This window comes from Thamnophis sirtalis, unplaced genomic scaffold (genome assembly GCF_051295495.1).
Source record: "Thamnophis sirtalis isolate CommonGarterSnake01/CBP01778 unplaced genomic scaffold, rThaSir2_p1.2 scaffold_15, whole genome shotgun sequence".
Lineage (NCBI taxonomy): Eukaryota > Metazoa > Chordata > Lepidosauria > Squamata > Natricidae > Thamnophis > Thamnophis sirtalis.
Window position 1 is genome coordinate 2,244,702 of NW_028261395.1, and position 20,386 is coordinate 2,265,087.

Below are 20,386 nucleotides of genomic sequence, written 5' to 3' on the forward strand. Positions count from 1 at the left end.
GGTGTAAAACCTATCCTCGGGTCTGTGAGCATCCACGTAGATCTGTACTTTGTACAGGAACAGTATTAGAACAAATGAAACCCCGTGACCCGTCAAAACCGCGCTAGACTAAGCCGCGCCCGATTAAACCGCGTCGCTAATGTCATCAACAGGGCGACAACAGTGAGCGCGGAGAAAGAAGGGCGCTTTAAATAGTGCTTTGAAAGCAAGCCGATTCAACTTAAGGTAAGGGTTAGGTTTAGGGTTAGCTTTAGGGTTAGGTTTAGGATTAGGTTTAGGGGGGTTAGGTTTAGGTTTAGGGGTTAATTTTAGGTTTAGGGTTTACAGCGTGCTTCTGTCTCCGCGCTGTTGTCGCCCTGTTGATGACGTCAGCGACGCGGTTTAGTCGGGCGCGGTTTAGTTGAGCGCGGTTTTGTGGTGGAACCATGAAACCCAGTGTTGTACAGTGGTTAAGGTATTATACTAATATCCTGTTCAGTTCCATCTTCAAGCAGGTTTTGGAATCTTATAGTACTGCATGGAGGTTCACCGACAAAAGGGCGAATGACAAAACCGCGCCCGACAAAACCGTGTGTTCTAAAGCGCTCCGACGAATGAGCACTGAATCGCGGCGACAACAGCGGGGCGACAGAAGCGCGCTGTAAAACTAAACTTAACCCTAAACCTAACCCTTACCTTAAGTTAAATCGGCTTTCTGTCGACGCGCTGTTGTAAAGCGCCCTTCTTTCTCCGCGCTGTTGTCGGCGCGTTGATGACGTTGCGGTTTTAGCGACGCGGTTTAGTCGGGCGCGGTTTTGTCGTTCGCCCTTTTGTCGTGCCACGGCTGCATGGATGCCAACTAACCTGAACTCAAAAGCCAAGGAAACAGGCTTATCGATCTCTTGCTGATTTGAAACTAGGCTTAAACGATTACTTCAACTAACATATGGGAAACTGTTTTTAAAGGCCCTTCAACGTATCTGAGTGCAAAGCTAACTCCTACCCTGTAGTGGAATGTGATCATGGACGGAAAGAAGTTAATGTTCGCACTGGAGGAATGGCCGATAAAACATCAAGGAAAACCTATACGTTTGATATGGTAAGTCTTGGTAGGAATGCCTACTCATTGCTTAAGACAGTGTTTCCCAACCTTAGCAACTTGAAGATGTCCGGACTTCAACTCCCAGAATTCCCCAGCCAGCGAATGCTGGCTGGGGGATTCTGGGAGTTAAAGTCCAGACATCTTCAAGTTGCCAAGGTTGAGAAACACTGTCCTAACCACTGCTGGGGAATCCTGGGAGTTGAAGTCCGGACATCTTCAAGTTGCCAAGGTTGGGAAACACTGGCTTAAGAGGAATGATTAGGGCCCTTTCCCCCCGATTTTGGCAGATTAGGAGCATCATGTTTACAATTTCCAGCGGCTGCATAAAAAGCTAAGGCACAAATGAACCTCAGATGCTAAGGGGTGTTGAATAAAGCGTTCGTTTCCATGTTTAAGCCCTGGCACCTTCGCTAAAGGAGCTTTCAAACTTTAATGGTATTTGTATGCCGCCCACTCCCCAGGGACTCTGGGCGGCTAATGATGCCAATCAACTGGAATTCTTTGCAAGCCGTGAGAACTTAAAAAGACGTAAAGAAAGCCCGAGGAATTGTTAGGAGCAGGGACACGTGCTAGTTTTGGTACTGAATATATTGTCAAACTAGGGTTCAGTGTTATGGCTATAGTCTCGATCTCTTCCTGTTACCATTTTGAGTAACTGGAGCTTTCTGATTAGAACGACATTTTTCTTTTTAAAGGCTTAAAAACAAGGCAGACTCTTCCCTCTTGAGGGTGTCCCAATGGGGGCAATATATAAAAGGATGCCCTTCAACTGAGATTTCCCTTCATCTCAGTTCTGACTCTCTATCTTTAAGTGACCAAGGTTGAGAAACACAACCTTGGTCACTTGAAGATGTCTGGACTTCAACTCCCAGAATTCCCCAGCCAGCATTCGCTTTATTTATTTATCAGCACAAATAAAAACATATATATATATATATTGTATTTGTGCTGATAAATAAATAAAGGGAGACTAGTATAGATCTATTTCAAGCTATTTAGCTCTCATCAGCTAGCCATACCCTTACTGGGATTGGAACCTGTGCTGTATTGCATTTTAGGCAGATGTGTTAACCATTAAGCCACAGAGTTCCTCTCCTTATCAGCTGAGCCAGGGAGAAAGGTATATATTTAAAGTCACAATCCCTGGTATGCCCAAATATGGGAGGAAGTTCACTGCTTCCATTCTCTGTCCATCGGCTCGTCACAAGAGACCATCCAGACAGAAACCCAATATTTTTACTGTTGCCTTTGTTACATTTGTGTTGCATTTGTGCTGATAAATAAATAGAGACTAGTATAGATCTATTTCAAGCTATTTAGCTCTCGTCAGCTAGCCATACCCTTACTGGGATTCGAACCTGTGCTGTATTGCATCTTAGGCAGATGTGTTAACCACTAAGCCACAGAGTTCGACTCCTTATCAGCCAGGCCAGGGTGAAAGGTATATATTTAAATATGGTATGCCCAAATATGGGAGGAAGGTCACACTTCCATTCTCTGTCCTTCGGCTCGTCACAAGAGACCATCCAGACAGAAACCCAATATTTTTTTACTGTTGCCTTTTTGTTACATTTGTTTGTTATTTATTTATCAGCACAAATATAAATTGTGTACACACACACACACACACATATTGGTCTTGTTGTACAAATCATAGCAGCTTGGATCATACAACAAGAAGCCTTAAACTAGAGGTTAGTATGTAAGGTTGCTCACTCTTATTGGAAAGTACAATTTGTAACATATGGATCTGTTAATGCATTATACTAAACCGAACCCAGATAAGCCACCTTAAAACTTCGTGGAATGGGTAAACATAGGACATGTTAAAATACAACTTTTGTGTCTGAACAACACAACTGTTGTGTCTGAACTCGTCTCTAAGGAAACTTCTGACATATATTCATTTTGCAAATAATTCTGAAATATAGTTTTAATCTGGTTTGTCAGATTATTCCAGTTCAGGTAGGAGACAGTGTGACTAAAGAACATTTAACAAGTCCCATTTTTATGTCTAGTCTCAAGGTAAGAACAGTTTCTTTTATTCAATAAAACAGGTGTTTGGATCCCAGGCCAAGCAGATCGATGTGTACCGGACCGTTGTATATCCAATTTTGGATGAAGTACTTATGGGCTATAACTGCACTGTCTTTGCGTGAGTATTGTGTTTATTTTTTTGTTGTACTTTAAAATATATTATTGAAGCTTAATTTTTCAAATTCCTTTATACAGTTATGGTCAAACCGGTACAGGAAAGACCTTCACTATGGAAGGCGAGCGGTCACCTAATGGAGAATATACATGGGAAGAGGTAAAAATATTTTAGTCCCTTCCAAGTATAATGCCAACACATTCTTTATTTTTTTATTTTTTTATTTTATTTTATACACATAAGCCCATCAACAGAACACATAAACACATAAACAAAAATAACCACATAACTTAAAAAACAACATAGGAACAATAAGTTCCATCGCATATCATACCGCAGTTCCGAATCGGTTTCTTTGCAGTTGGTGTTTTCCCTTCTATACATTTCTATCTTGCGTTCATAATCTCCTTATTCGTTATCCGTTTTTATGTACAATTCTATATTTATTTATACTTAGCTACTTATGACCAAGTATTATTTACCTATATTGTGCTTTATATTTTTACTGTCATCTATTCTCTTACATGCAGTTCTAGGTATACGTTCACATCGTTATTCTTTTTCTTTGCCATTCTTATATTATTATTATTCCATTTAAAAGGTTATAAGGTATAGTTTGGAATGCTTTGTTTACCATCCTTCGCACCTGTTATGACACCACCTTATTTTCTCTTTCTTTTCTTTTCTCCCTCCCTTCCTTCTCTACTTCCTTCCTTCCTCCTCTCCATCCCCTTCTCCCTTCCCTTACTTCTCCCCTACTTCTCCCCTCTTTCTTCTCCTTCCTACCCTCTCGCCTTCTCTTTTTCTCTCTTCCTCCCTCCTCTCCTTCTCTTTCTCTCCCTCCCACCCACCTGTCCTTACCTCTTTCTTCTTCCCCTACCTCTCCTCCACAACTCACCTTATTTTCTCTTTCTTTTCTTTTCTCCCTCCCTCCCTTCTCTACTTCCTTCCTTCCTCCTCTCCTTCCCCTTCTTCCTTCCCTTACTTCTCCCCTACTCCTACCCTCTTTCTTCTCCTTCCTACCCTCTCTCCTTCTCTTTCTCTCCCTTCCTCCCTCCTCTCCTTCTCTTTCTCTCTCTTCCACCCACCTCTCCTTACTTCTTTCTTCTTCCCCTACCTCTCCTCCACAACTCACCTTATTTTCTCTTTCTTTTCTTTTCTCCCTCCCTCCCTTCTCTACTTCCTTCCTTCCTCCTCTCCTTACCCTTCTTCCTTCCCTTCCTTCTCCCCTCCTCCTACCCTCTTTCTTCTCCTTCCTACCCTCTCTCCTTCTCGTTTTCTCTCTTCCTCCCTCCTCTCCTTCTCTTTCTCTCTCTTCCACCCACCTGTCCTTACCTCTTTCTTCTTCCACTACCTTTCCTCCACAACTCACCTTCTTTTCTCTTTCTTTTCTCCCTCCCTCCCTTCTCTACTTCCTTCCTTCTTCCTCTCCATCCCCTTCTCCCTTCCCTTACTTCTCCCGTACTTCTCCCCTCTTTCGTCTCCTTCCTACCCTCTCGCCTTCTCTTTTTCTCTCTTCCTCCCTCCTCTCCTTCTCTTTCTCTCCCTCCCACCCACCTGTCCTTACCTCTTTCTTCTTCCCCTACCTCTCCTCCACAACTCACCTTATTTTCTCTTTCTTTTCTTTTCTCCCTCCCTCCCTTCTCTACTTCCTTCCTTCCTCCTCTCCTTTCCCTTCTTCCTTCCCTTACTTCTCCCCTACTTCTCCCCTCTTTCTTCTCCTTCCTACCCTCTCGCCTTCTCTTTTTCTCTCTTCCTCCCTCCTCTCCTCTTTCTCTCCCTCCCACCCACCTGTCCTTACCTCTTTCTTCTTCCCCTTCCTCTCCTCCACAACTCACCTTCTTTTCTCTTTCTTTTCTCCCTCCCTTCCTTTTCTACTTCCTTCCTCCTCTCCTTCCCCTTCTTCCTTCCCTTACTTCTCCCCTACTTCTCCCCTCTTTCTTCTCCTTCCTACCCTCTCGTCTTCTCTTTTTCTCTCTTCCTCCCTCCTCTCCTTCTCTATCTCTCTTCCACCCACCTCTCCTTACTTCTTTCTTCTTCCCCTACCTCTCCTCCAACTCACCTTATTTTCTCTTTCTTTTCTTTTCTCCCTTCCTTCTCTACTTCCTTCCTTCCTCCTCTCCTTCCCCTTCTTCCTTCCCTTACTTCTCCCCTGCTCCTACCCTCTGCCAACACATTCTTATGTCCTAACAGCTACCTCAAACCCATGAGTTCTTTGAGTATCTACTCATATTTATTTGCTAACATTCTACGGTTGAATTCCTGGATTCTAAATCGAGTCAGTTAATGCATGTGATGTTATTTTTCTGTAGGATCCGCTTGCCGGTGTAATCCCACGTACCTTGCATCAAATTTTTGAAAAACTTGCAGAGAATGGTACAGAATTTTCCGTGAAAGTTTCTTTGTTGGAAATCTACAACGAGGAGCTGTTTGATCTTTTGAGTCCGTCTCCAGATGTTGGGGAGAGGTTGCAACTATTTGACGACCCACGCAACAAGGTAAAACAAAACAAAACACCAGTTGTGTCCTTTTCCTTCAAAGTTAGAAACTTCTGAATTAGAATGAGTAACTTCAGCATTTTCCTTTTGACAGAGAGGTGTAATAATCAAGGGCTTGGAAGAAATGACGGTCCATAACAAGGATGAAGTATATCAAATCCTAGAAAGAGGAGCAGCAAAAAGGACCACGGCTGCTACTTACCTGAACCAGTATTCCAGGTAAATAAATAAAATATTTTAGAAGGCCTCAACAACAGGGAGTAAAGCAGAAGTAAAGCAGAAAATCACAGTTGTTTTGCCATTCTTAGACAATCATTTGCTTAGTGTCATGCAATAGCAATAGCAGTTAGACTTATATACCGCTTTCAGCCCTCTCTAAGCGGTTTACAGAGTCAGCATATCGCCCCCAACAACAATCCGGGTCCTCATTTTACCCACCTCGGAAGGATGGAAGGCTGAGTCAACCCTGAGCCGGTGAGATTTGAACAGCCCAACTGCTGAACTGCAGTCAGCTGAAGTAGCCTGCAGTGCTGCATTTAACCACTGTGCCACCTCGGCTCGGTCATTCAAATACTGCAGGATAAAAATTTCAGTAAGAATAATACAGAACCTTTGGGACTATTTCAGCTGCAAATAATGTGCTCCAATACTCTGAATCTTCTCAGATTCTGGATGTCCTTCAGGCAACAATCCTTGCCGATGTGCTGCTCTTTTGCTGAGCAAATTGGGGCAATCAGCCCGAAGAACATTTTTTTTTTTCTAAACTTAATTTCTTCTTGGTCAAGTCTGGTTGAGAAATGTAAAGATTTTCAGATTCCTTTTCCAACTTGCTTGCATCCAAAAATTCATTTGAAATAGTCAGCTAATTAGGAGTACCAGAAACATGAAATTAGGGTATTTCCCGCTTACCAAAAAATAAGTAGATAATTCTTAGAAACCACTGCATAATTCTACAATGTGGATTGGCAATATGTAGACTAGGACAATTTGCAGTGTTTGAAACTCTTCTTTTTTGTCCTAATAATTGGCTTGCATAGAAACCAAAAAGCAAAATTGACTTTGTTGGGATCAACAGGTTTTTAGCTGCATTACTGACTATACATTTCCTGGCCTCTCTCTTACCAACATGTGGGATCCTGGTCTTGATTTTGTTCTTCTCTAAAAGGCAGCACAAAATGCCCTATGCTTGTTTCTAACTCATATCTTGAAATTAGAAAAGGGTGGGAAACGAGCTTCGATTGGTTAATTCAGAGATCTCAGAGGCAAATCAATTTGCTTCCAAATAGCGTGGTGTCAGAAAGTTCATTGGAGGTTCACTTTTAACTTTATTTGGGAAGGAAATCCTGTCAGAATATTCATGAACTGGAATAGGACATAGCAACAGGTCAGCCGTTGGGGACTGGCTGGAATAGCCATGCCAGATGGCTCGGAGCCTAGGCGTGGCCTACCTATGTAGCTCTGAGTCTGTGCGAAAGAAATAATCTAGTCTGCTCTCTGAATTGAAACGGGGAGCCAGTCTCTCCCCTGCCTTGTGCTTGCTTGTAACCGCTACCATGTTGGAAGAATCTGCTGTTGGTATTGTACATTTATTGATATGTTATTATGTATATAAAGAAGTTAATGAATCCTGCTGAATCAGTTATCTGGATGTGATTTCTACTGCAAACTCTGACCAATCCTAGGTTCATCAGTTAAACCTTTTTCTTTAACAAGTGAATGAACCATTTTGATTGGCTCAGTGAAGCATTCTTCATTTAGTAGCATTTTATGACATGCTTAACATTTTACTTCAGTTCAATTCATGGCCATATACCCTTTAGTTTATAAGACTGAGAAAAGATTCAGAATGCCTTTTCTATTCTCCAAATTGTTTCGGATGTCATGGATCTGAAGTTGGTTTAGCACTTGACTATTATTATTATTTATATTATTATTATTACTACTGCAACGTGCTCTACATGGGGCAGCCCTTGAAGAGCATTCGGAGACTTCAGCTTGTCCAGAATGCAGCCGCGCAAGCGATCGTGGGTGCACCTCGGTTCACCCACGTAACACCCATCCTCCGCGAGCTGCACTGGCTGCCTATTGGTCTCCGGATACGCTTCAAGGCGCTAGTCGTCACTTATAAAGCCCTTCATGGTATTGGACCTGGGTACTTGAGAGACCGCCTGCTGCCAATTACCTCCACTAGACCGATCAGATCCCACAGGGTTGGCCTCCTCCGGGTGCCATCTACCGGCCAGTGTCGACTGGCGACTACCCGGAGGAGAGCCTTCTCTGTGGCTGCTCCGACCCTCTGGAACGAACTCCCCGTGGAGATTCGTACCCTCACCACCCTCCAGGCCTTCCGCAAAGCCCTTAAAACCTGGCTGTTCCGACAGGCCTGGGGCTAAAGAGCTTTTGCCCCCTCCTTCAAATGGTATGGTTGTTGTGTGCTTTTAAATTGTGTATTGTTCTGTTTGTCTTTTTTATCCCTTATCTGTACCCCCTTCCCTGACTTGGATTGTGAGCCGCCCTGAGTCCCCTTCGGGGAAAAGGGCGGCATATAAATGCAATAAATTCAATTCAATTCAATTATTTATAAAATTTATATGCCGCCCAACCCCAAAGGTCTCCGGGCGGCTTACAAAAAAAGAAGGGGAAAAAGACAGTTTAAAATCACAACACCACATGCATTCATCCTAATCGGGGCTGGACCTCAACAGTGAGGTCAACAGCCCCAGGCCTGCCGGAACAGCCAGGTTTTTACAGCTTTCCTGAAGGCCATGAGGGTGGGCGAGGTCCGGATCTCCGGGGGTAGCTGGTTCCAAAGACTATTGCTCGTGATTGCTATCCAACAGGTAAAAATCACATGGAAAAAAGATTATAATATTCGCTAGAACGTGTGTCTCTGTTCTCTCAATTTGTAGCCGATCCCATTCAGTGTTTTCCATCACTTTGCACATGAAAGAAACAACAGATGGAGAAGAGCTTGTGAAAATTGGAAAGCTAAACTTGGTGAGTTTTCAACACATGGCATTGCACCGCATTCAGATTTATGCTCGATAGTGCAGAGATGGCAGAATACCAGATTGTGTTATTTTGGCCACTGTCTGAAGGGGAAGTTACATTGCAACAGTAAACAGTCACAAAACCAGGACATTTGTTGTGATTTTAAAAATGCTAGTAGGTGTCCTGCCCTTTAGGGCGATAGAGAACAGATCTTTCCAGTTGAATTCCATTTTTGGAGATTTGACATTTGAATCCCATATCCTGTTATCATCTCAGATTTCTGCCTACTAATCTCTTTACCTCATGGTGTAATTCTCCAACTGTTGGTTGCATATCATAGCATCCTAAACTGTTCTGTTTCCCCCTCCTTCACTTGTTAACAGACGACAGGCAAATAAAAGGAAAGGGAATTCTCTTTATCAGGTCTCAGTTTCAAAATGGCTGCGAGCCAAACTAAACTAATTAAAGTCTCTGCCAGAAGATAACGGACTCAAACATAAATCTCTGCGAGCAGGGCGTGGCACCACCAGTCCTTTTATCCCTAAGGGAAGCCTCTAACGAGGCACCTCTGGTTGCAATCACCTCCTCTGAGTCCTCCGTTGTGCCTGACGTCGGTCAGCTCGTCTCCTACGGGCATCCTGAAAAGACTCACAGAAGGGTTCTTGCTCAGCATCTCTTGTGTCCTCTCCACTGATCCAAGGCTCAGTCTCTCTTGTGTCCTCCCCACTGATCCAAGGCTCAGTCTCTCTTGTGTCCTCCCCACTGCTCCAAGGCTCAGTCTCTCTTATGTCCTCCCCACTGGCCTGAGGCTCAGTCATTACCTAGGGACCAACTAGTCTCTCTGAGCCCTGCTCGGAGGCAGACCCCTGTCCAGAACCCTCCTCCTCTTCCAAGCACGACTCAAAAGCCCCCTTGCTGTCAGAGTCTGATAACAGCTCCCAAGTCACAACACTAAACTATGGGCCACATTGCCTACATACGTTGGGAATGGTAAATCCAAATACCCTCAGATGTACTTGTGGTTAGTTCTTAGCAGTCATTGTTGATTACCTGTTGTGACTCAGCAGGTGTCTGCTGTGAGTCTTTTCGGGATACAAGATTCATTCTGCAGCTGGGGCTTGTTAGAGGCAGGTTTGGAGATAAAAGGACGGATGCTGACACGCCCTAGTCGCAGGAGTCAACGTTCCTTCGTGCGTTCCTGGGTTCGTACAACATTGCTTAATACACTTGGATAAGTGCTTCAGTGTTTCATGTACACCCTGATTCGTGGAGACTTTGGAAGAAGTGCATTGCTTGTAAGAGTTGTTTTGTATTCTGTTATCTGCTTGAAAGAGACTGTATTTCTGTTATTTTGGGGCTCGAAGCCAGTTTGAACTGAGAACTGATAAAGAAAGTTCCTTTTAAGTTTAATTGTCTTGCCGTTTGTTAAGAGCCGTGAAGGGGGGACAGAACAATTACCAAAGCTGAATATAATTTGTAGACCTCTCCTTGTAACTATACACACTAATTGTGACTTGGACAAGTTGTTTCTTATTTATAGGTTGATCTGGCAGGGAGCGAGAACATAGGCCGTTCTGGAGCCGTTGACAAAAGAGCTCGTGAAGCTGGAAATATCAATCAGTCTCTGTTGACTCTGGGGAGAGTTATTACCGCCCTTGTTGAAAGAACTCCACATATTCCATACAGAGAGTCAAAACTCACCAGAATCCTACAGGACTCTCTCGGAGGACGCACAAAAACATGTATAATTGCAACTGTTTCTCCTGCGTCAATCAATCTTGAGGTAAGGGCGTTTTCTTTCAGGTCGTGCGTTATGAGTGACATCCGTTTGGACTTCCAGATGAAATTAACATTTAGAAATTTGTTAAGATTTAATAAGCACGATGAGAAGATTGTCAGAATATTCAGGAACTGGAATAGGATATAGCAACAGGTCAGCCATTGGGGACCAGCTGGAATAGGAGATGGTAACAAGGTCAGCCAATGTAGAGGCATGGCAACTATGTCAACCAATGGGAACTATTTGCCAGATGGCTCAGAGCCTGGGCGTGGCTTACCTATGTAGCTCTGAGTCTGTGCAAAAGAACTCATCTAGTCTGCCCTCTGAATTGAAACTAGAAACCAATCTCTCTTCTCTGCCATGTTGAAAGAATCTGCTGTTGTTATTGTACATTTATTCATGTGTTACGTATATATGGGGCTGCCCCTGAAGAGTGTTCGAAGACTTCAGTTAGTCCAGAATGCAGCCGCGCGAGCGATAGTGGGCGTACCTAGGTACACCCACGTTACACCTATCCTCTGCGAGCTGCACTGGCTTCCCATTGGTCTCCGGACCCGCTTCAAAGTGCTAGTCGTTACTTTTAAAGTCCTACATGGTATCGGACCTGGCTACCTGAGAGACTGCCTCCTGCCGGTTACCTCCCAGAGACCTATAAGATCGCACAGACTAGGCCTCCGGATTCCATCTGCCGGCCAATGTCGGCTGGCGACTCCCCGGGGGAGGGCCTTCTCTGTAGCTGCTCCGGCCCTATGGAACGGTCTCCCCGTCGAGATCCGGACCCTTACTACCCTCCCGGCCTTCCGCAAAGCGACTAAGACCTGGCTGTTCCGGCAGGCCTGGGGCTGTTGAATTATCCAGCCCCATCCTAAGTTATGAATGTTGTTGAATTTTTAATTGTTTTTTTTTTCTATGTCCCCCCCCCCCCCTTCCTTTTTTACCTGTAAGCCGCCCTGAGTCTCTTGAGAGTGGGCGGCATACAAACCAATTAAATTAATAAATAAAGAAGTTAATGAAATCTGCTGAACCAGTGATCTGTGCGTGCTTTCTGGATGTGATTTCTGCAACAAACGGACAAAGACAGATGTCTAGAAAATAATTTGAACAAGTGGAAGGAGAAAGAAGTGAACAATCAGCACTAGGATGGGTGGATTCAATTACAGCAGGGATGGCTGTACCATTGGAAGGCCTGATGGGACAGGTTGGGGGACAGTCTTCTCTTGGAGAAAATCTATCATTTTACTTGCAAGGGGTTAAAACTGTCTTGGGACATAATGATAATAATAAAGGCTTAATAAAAGTTCTATTAATGGGGTCCTGATCTATTCTGGGTTTTAAGTACTATTAAATTTGCTGCATCTCTCACTGTCAGGGCAGTTCTCAGCAGCATACAACAGTAAAACGTAAGATTATAAAAACGTACATAAAACAATAACAAAAACAGCGAAGCAATCAAAAATAAATGACGCGCACACAGCAATTCTTGAGAGACCGCCTGCTGCCAATTACCTCCCAAAGACCCATTAGATCCCACAGAGTGGGCCTCCTCCGGGTTCCGTCTACTAGCCAATGCCACCTGGCTACCACCCGGGGGAGGGCCTTCTCTGTAGCAGCTCCAGCCCTTTGGAACGAACTCCCCGCGGAGATTCGGACCCTCACCTCTCTCCAGGCCTTCCGGAAAGCCGTCAAAACCTGGCTGTGCCGGCAGGCCTGGGGTTGATGAGTTCCCCTCCCCTCTCGACTTGTGTGGCTGCGTGATTCTTGTTTATTTTAATTACGTGTATGGTGTTTTATGTTCCCCTTTCCCCCTTTTGAGTTGTTCCGCCGCCCTGAGTCCCTCCCGGAGAAGGGCGGCATACAAATAAACTAAATCAAATCAAAATCAATTCTGAGTTATATGCCATCTTCCAGAACAGAAGTTTTCCCAAGGCAGAAGAAGAGTTGGTAGAATGCTTTGTAAATCACACAAAATGCCATTTCTCTGTAGAGAAACCCAGCAAGATATTTCTTATTTTTTTAAAGTAATCTTTATTAGTTATACAATTTTTTTTAAAGAGTAAAACATGCAAATACAATTTTAAACATACCACCCCCACCCCCCCCGCGGTGACAGTCATTCACAGCCCAGCTTTTTTCCCCCCCTTCCTCGTTGTTTGGTCTCTAAGCCGCATCTTCTCATTACAAAATGCAGGGATCTATTACAATACCCATGTTCACTTTTAGTTCCCATTGTTCTTGTAAATGTGTTTTTTATTTTCCATTTTCATTTCATACAGTCACATATATACTGTGCAGAACCGGGGCCATATAACATTAAACAATAAACACATCCATTCCTCTTGTCAACAATACCCCCCAAAATAGAAACCCAATGTACCTCTTCGACCCTCCATACACCCTTTCTTTCGCCCCCCTCCAACTTTCCGTCTTCCCACCATCATTCCGCTCTACCCTACTTCCCCTCCCCCTCTACCACACCTCTCTCCCAGTACACTCCCTCCCTTCCTTCTCACCCTCCCTCCCATCCTCTCTCCCACCCTCTCTACCCCTCTTTCTTCTATCCCTCTACTCCTCCCTTCGGTGTATTTCTACTATCTATTAATATATATTCAGCTTGTCCTATTTTTACAGTGAAATTAAAGAGCAACAGTATACGTGCAGTTGCGTTGTTAACATTGTTAACAACTGCTATTTGACTTTCCCCGCTTTAAGTCCCTGCTGTTCTCCTTGTCGCCCACATATACCATAGGTTCCAGCTAAGATAATGTTCCGTTTCTCCTTTCTCCCTCAGCCAACCCGTCATTCTGTCCATTTCTGCACACTCATAGATCTTTTTAATTATGGCATCTTCCGACGGTACGGTAGTAGATTTCCAAAATTGTGCATAGGTTGTTCTCCCAGCACGATATTTCTGAAGTGAGCCTCCTTGTATTTTTCAACAATTATTTTGTTCTTTTATACACAAGGGGCTACAAAAAGATGACTTGCTCAGCATTTGTTTTTTTACTTTTAAAAATATTCAAATTCACTGTCATTTATTTTTCATTTATTTTGTGTTTTTTTTAACCACAGGAAACTCTGAGTACTCTAGAATATGCTCACAGGGCAAAGAATATCATGAATAAGCCTGAAGTGAATCAGAAACTTACAAAGCGGGCCCTCATTAAGGTTCAGTATGCCTTCATTAAGTATAAATGCTTTCTACATTTTCCCCCTGCTGCCTTGCAGTGTTGAATGCATGATAGTGGATTGGATGTTTTTTTAACTGGCCAGGCCAAAAAATATAAGCTCATGGGATTTATGGATTCCAGATGCTTCAGAAGATATTCCAGCACTGTGCTGATATTTTTCACAGGAGTATACCGAAGAGATTGAACGCTTAAAACGAGATCTTTCTGCAGCCCGAGAGAAAAATGGTGTCTATATTTCTCTGGAAAATTATGAGTGAGTACTTGGTTCTCCACAAAGACTGGCAGCTCAGAGTGAACATGACCTCATGATCATTTTTTTCTTTAAAAAAATAATAATAATAATAGCAATAGCAATAGCAGTTAGACTTATATACCGCTTCATAGGGCTTTCAGCCCTCTCTAAGCAGTTTACAGAGTTAGCATATCGCCCCCAACAACAATCCGGGTCCTCATTTCACCCACCTCGGAAGGATGGAAGGCTGAGCCAACCTTGAGCCTGGTGAGATTTGAACAGCCGAACTGCAGAACTGCAGTCAGCTGAAGTAGCCTGCAGTGCTGCATTTAACCACTGCGCCACCTCGGCTCTCTCCCCAGTCAGGCAAGATCGCACACTTTTGTGTTTCCTGACAGAATGTGGGTAGAATGTAATTTGTAGAATCTGGTAGAGCGACAGGATGGAGTTCAAATGTCACATTTGAGAGGAATGTCATATGCCTCATACACCATCATTGTTCCAAAGCAATTGTAGCTACCCATTTCTCATTGAAAAACCTTGGATGATACTAATCAGAACAGGGCAAAAAAGACGTGGCACGACAAAACCGCGCTCATCAAAATAGCGGTGATAAAACCATGTCGCTAAAGCCGCGACGTCATCACCGCGTGTCATCACCGCCGCGATAACAGCGCGGCGACAGAAGGGCACTTTAAAACAGCGCAGCGGCAGAAAGCCAATTTAAATTAAGGTAAGGGTTAGGATTAGGTTTAGGGGTTTGGTTTAGGTTTAGGGTTAGGTTTAGGGTGCTTCGGAAGGCGCGGATTTGCCCTCCGCCCTTATGTCAGCGCGGTAAGGTCGCATTTGCTTTAGCGATTCGGACGGCGCGGATTAGCACTCGCGCTTATGTCTCCGCGGATAAGGGCTTCGCGGTATTGTGGTGGAACCCAAAAAAGAATTGGGTTGAGGACCACGTTCAGAAGAGGAGGGCAACATTCCATTATGAGCAGATTTCTAAAAGTAATTCATTCAGTAACATAAGCTTAGGTGGTGAGTTGGCTATTGAGAAATGAGAACATTTTGGAGGAAAATCCTAAGGTATATTGAAATACAGTATTTATTTTTTACTTTTTGAAAGAAAGGGAAATCCCCAGTTATAGGTCATAGTGAATTAAGCTACTTGTGGCTATGCCATACTGAATATTATTTGGGCAAGAAAGGAATTTCAAAGGTTAAAACGTAACTTGCTAGCAAGCAAATTGGATTTTAAACCTTTGGGATGTCCAGATGAAAAGCCAGAATATATACTGGCTGGTCCCACTTATTCCCTCTTTATTGAACCGAAGTGAGGAGCAACAAAATAAGATTTTAAACACGGCCACTCCAAGTCAGAAGTGAAGGGGCAACATGATTGGATAAAGTCTGATATTTGAAAAAGGAAAAAAAAAATCTGGCCAAGGGAATGTGGCAATATGAATAACTATGGAAATTTAAACATAACTGAAGCCAAGGATAGAACTGCGGGAATAGGTTGACCGTTTGATAAGTCTCTTGGCTCAAAGCATCTTCAGATATAACTAATATAATGCAAGATTTATCAATTATACTGAAGAGAAAACTCCCCTTTATGGAAGCCTGGTATAGCTTAAAAAAATAGAACATAACTCCTAGCTCAGGTTCCACCACAATACTGCGAAGCCCTTATCCGCAGAGACATAAGCGCGAGTGCTAATCCGCGCCGTCCGAATCGCTAAAGCAAATGCGACCTTACCGCGCTGACATAAGGGCGGAGGGCAAATCCGCGCCTTCCGAAGCACTCAGCCTAACCTAAACCTAAACCTAATCCTAACCCTTACCTTAATTTAAATCGGCTTTCTGCCGCCGTGCTGTTTTAAGGCGCCCTTCTGTCGCCGCGCTGTTGTCGTGGCGGTGATGACGCGCGGTGATGACGTCACGGCTTTAGCGACGCGGTTTTATCACCGCTATTTTGACGAGCGCGGTTTTGTCGTGCCACGCCTAGCTCAATTGTTAGGAGGTACGTTATAGGATCATTTACGCTTGTATAATCTCATTGACTTTAGTGTAAATGGTCAGTTCTGTTTATTGTGAACTGCTTTTAGATTTTTTTTAATAAGCAGTATCTAATGTGTCCGATACCAATAAGATAAATGCATAGTTCAGGCAGAAAAGGCTACCAATAGTTAGCAATATGGGAAACTTTAAGGATGATAACTTGAAAAATGAGGACAATCTAGTGATCAGAAATGAACAGCTATTTCTTTCCATTTGCTCTTCAAGTTATTTCATTGTTTGGCCTGACATTAATAACACTGCATCGTTGTTAACATTAATTGGATTTTTTTTAGTGCTCTTCATGGGAAAATGACAGTTCAGGAAGAGCAAATTGCAGACTATACTGAGAAAATCGCCGCCCTGGAGGAAGAATTGAAAAAAGTAAGTGAACTCAGTACATTTCTCTGGTTCACCGACAAAAGGGCGAACGACAAAACTGTGCCCGATTAAACCGCGGTGACAAAACCGCGTGTTCTAAAGCGCTCCGACGAATGAGCGCTGAATCGCGCCGACAACAGCGCAGCGATAGAAGCGCGCTGTAAAACTAAATCTAAACCTAACCCTAAATGTAACGCTAAACCTAACCCTTAACTTAAATCGCCCTTCTGACGACGCGCTGTTGTTGGCGCGTTGATGACATCACGGTTTTAGCGACGTGGTTTAGTCGGGCGCGGTTTTGTCGTTCGCCCTTTTATGGGGTCACGCATTTCTCTTATCTTTTGGGATGATTCTCAGATGGTCAGGAAGCGCTAGCTTGCTCATCTTTTCACAAAAATAATCATGTGAAAACCTTCCAGTTGTAGATGAATTTCTTGAGTGGCTTTCCTTTCGCAGGAGCCAATGATTTAACCATTGGTGGCAGTTCTGTCCCCTTATTAAATGTTCCTCTATAGTAGGTATCACAAAGTCTTTTCAGTGCTGAGCATACAGTCGTGCCACCGTTAGATATAAAAGTAAAACGCTGTGTGTTTTTTCCCAGCACTTTATCCATTAAAGCCTAACATTAGCCCTCTGGTCTGAACTGTAGATAACTTTTCGAGATTATTTGAATGAAATTATTAATTTTAATCCAATATCACTTAGCTTTCATTTCGTAGGTCCACCAGTTTGAAAGTCAAGTAGAAACAAGACAATTAAGAGAAATATGAGATATGAGATGGTAATTAAGCTGGAACATTGCTTCAAGCAGCTGTACTACCTTAAAAAAAACATGCCAGCAGTCAGAAAAACTACTACAGGTAGTCCTCAATTTACAACAGTTGGCTTAGTGACCATTCAAGGTTACAATGGCACTGAAAAAAAAGTGGCTTCTGAAAAAGTTTTTCACACTTACGACCGTTGCAACATTCCCCCAGGTTGTGTGATCAAAACACTGGCACTTGGCAACTGGCTCACCTTTATGACGGTTGCGATGTCCCCCGGGTCACGTGATCCGCTTTTGCGACCTTCTGACAAGCGGCCGTGTGACTAACTTAACAAATGCAACGATTCACTTAACAGCCGTGGTGGGAAAAGTCGTAAAACGGGCAAAACTCACTTAACAAGTGTTTCACTTCGCAACATAATTTTTTTTTTAAAATATAATTTTTATTAAACATTATTACCTTTAAAAAACAGAAAGAAAAATACAACAACATAAGAAAGACAAATCATACATAACAATGTAAAGTAAATATACAGCCTTTTGTATCGGCATTCATTAGTTATACATTTTTTTTTCAAAGCGTAAAACATACAGATACAAATACCGTTTTAAACATACAACCCCCTTCCCCCCCCCCCCCCCACGGTGACAGTCATTCACAGCCCAACTTTTTCTTTCCTTCCTCATTGTTAGGTCTCTAAGCCACATCTTCTCATTGCAAAGTTCAGGGATTTTTGCGCTCAATGGTGGCTGTAACTTGAGGACTACCTGTTATTTAGAAAAGCATTATTTTACTTACACACGCGCATGCACACATATACATATACATATGTACATATGTGTATGCATATGTATGTACGTACTGTATATATTAATGAACAAGCCATGTCAGCTTTTGTTAATTTTTGCTGTACAGTCAGCAAGAAGGAAGATCGAGTGATCCTTAGAGGCTGCATTTAGCAATAGCAGTAGACTTATATACCGCTTCATAGGCCTTTCAGGCCTCTCTAAGCGGTTTACAGAGAGTCAGCATATTGCCCCCAACAATCTGGGTCCTCATTTTACCCACCTCGGAAGGATGGAAGGCTGAGTCAACCTTGAGCCGGTGAGATTTGAACCGCTGAACTGCTGATCTAGCAGTAGCCTGCAGTGCTGCATTTAACCACTGCGCCACCTTGGCCTGTCCTTACCCTCATTAACTTTACAAGTATATTTTGTCTTCACGCAGGTTACCGAGTTATTTACTGTACAAAAAGCGGAAATAGAAAAGTGCCAGGCAAGCCTACAAGCCAGGGAAATGGAGCTGGAAGTTACCCAGAAAGATTTGGATATCACCAAGGTTCTTCTTGCTGAAGAAGAATATGTGGCCTCAACCTTAGAGAGCTCAGAAGACAAGCTTCATGGCACTGCTACCAAGGTCAGACCTTATAACATACACCAATATCGTTTTTTAAAAAATAGATTGGTTGCTAGATTAAAATAATTGTACTTTAGACAGAGATGGACCACGGAAGAGTTTCAGTAGCTCTGACAGTTCTGAAAGAATATTGGAATTTTCGGGTCATTCTTGATGAAGTCAGCATGTCTTTGCCGATCAGAAAAGAGTGCATCCTATGAAGAGACAATAAGGAGGACATTGTATGTGTGTGCGAGAGAGAGAGAGGGGGGGGAGGAGCGGGGAGGTGACATTTATTTATTTATTTATTAGACTTATATACCGCTTCATGCGGCTTTCGGCCCTCTCTAAGCGGTTTACAAATTTTTTAGCAAATTGAGTCAGCAACTTGCCCCCACAGTCTGGGTCCTCATTTCACCCACCTCGGAAGGATGGAAGGCTGAGTCAACCCTGAGCCGGTGAGATTAGAACCGCCGAACTGCAGAGCTGCAGTCAGCTGAAGTGGCCTGCAGTGCTGCACCCTAACCACTGCGCCACCTCGGCTCATTTGAAGACTATCAATCTTTTTCTTTTTTTCCCCCCGTAGCTGCTTACTACAGTTAAAGAAACTACCGGTGACGTGTCTGGTCTGCATGCAAAATTAGATCGGAAGAAAGCAGTTGAGCAGCATAATGTGGAAGCCCAAAAGTCCTTTATGGAGCACATGAACGTACACTTCGACCAAATCCAGAGCTCTGTGAGAAAGAACTATCGGAATCAGCAAGAGATGCTAAACTCTTACACCTCCTCAGTTGGTAAGTGTTCCTATTCAACTTCACACGGCAATAAAACCAACACACAAACCTTACACCTGACGTGTCAAAACCTTGATCAGACTTGTGTGTGAGAAACCAGAACCGTTATACCAAACCACCGTTGCCTTCTAGGAAGAAGGGGACTGGGCCAAATTGTTAACAACTCGTCTTTTTCTTATTAGATGATCTTCTCACCACCAGTTTATCGACATTTGGAGTCACCGCGGCAGCTATCGATGCAGCGTTCACTTCGGTAAAAGAAATGGTTTCGACTGAAGTCTCCCTGGCTGCCGAAAAAATGCTGACTCAGGACACGCTAACCTCCCAAAATAAAAATGACCTCCAGAAAATGATGGTAAGTACAAGTGGCATAAAGTTTCGGTTGTTTGCTGTTAAAGTATAGGTTCCATCACAAAACCGCGGACGACAAAATCGCGCTCGATGAAGGCGCGTACGTGACGTCATCACAGCGCGACGAAAACATCGCGCTGTGATCGATAAATGTAAAAATAAAGCGAAAACCTTACCCTAACCCCGCCAAACCTAACCCTAAACCTAACCCTTAACCTAACCCTAAATCTAACCCTAAACCTAACCCTTAACCTAACGCTAACCCTTAACCTAACGCTAAACGTAACCCTAACGCTCTTACCCTAAACCTAACCCTTACCTTTATGTGAATCGGCTTGCTTTAATTTTATTTTTATTTCAATTTTTAATTTTTTTCGTCGCGCTGTGATGACGTCAAATGCGCGCTTTCGTCGAGCGCGCTTTTGTGGACCGCGGTTTTGACGGGTCACGAAAGTATAAGCCAGGAAAAAAAAGAAAGGGGCGGTTACCCAGAGTTGGAGGTTCCGTGTGGTTTTCAAATGAAGGACAATGTAGACATTATGACTACAATAAGACCGATTTTGGCCCAGACTTTCTTCATCCACTGTCATGAGCATAAAAGCTAGGAAATTTGATGATTAGAAACATGGGGCTTATTGTCTTCAATAAAATTTCACTGGAGTTTTATTAAGTGCCACGTCAGCTCTTGGGAAAACATCTTGCATTGAATGAAGACTGACGCTAA

General features: G+C 43.3%; 1 protein-coding gene across 1 annotated transcript in view; it reads left to right on the top strand.

Annotated features, from left to right (window-relative positions):
* Positions 1-20,386, top strand: part of LOC148042423 (kinesin-like protein KIF11) — a 33,560-nt gene that overhangs the window by 3,588 nt on the left and 9,586 nt on the right. Inside the window, exons 2-14 of the mRNA XM_087702235.1 lie at positions 946-1,078; positions 3,139-3,236; positions 3,314-3,392; positions 5,546-5,731; positions 5,826-5,950; positions 8,641-8,728; positions 10,263-10,505; positions 13,572-13,667; positions 13,855-13,943; positions 16,271-16,358; positions 18,350-18,538; positions 19,104-19,311; positions 19,494-19,666. Coding sequence (XP_087558361.1) covers positions 946-1,078; positions 3,139-3,236; positions 3,314-3,392; positions 5,546-5,731; positions 5,826-5,950; positions 8,641-8,728; positions 10,263-10,505; positions 13,572-13,667; positions 13,855-13,943; positions 16,271-16,358; positions 18,350-18,538; positions 19,104-19,311; positions 19,494-19,666 — 1,795 coding nt within the window. The remainder of the gene's footprint in view (positions 1-945; positions 1,079-3,138; positions 3,237-3,313; positions 3,393-5,545; positions 5,732-5,825; positions 5,951-8,640; positions 8,729-10,262; positions 10,506-13,571; positions 13,668-13,854; positions 13,944-16,270; positions 16,359-18,349; positions 18,539-19,103; positions 19,312-19,493; positions 19,667-20,386) is intronic.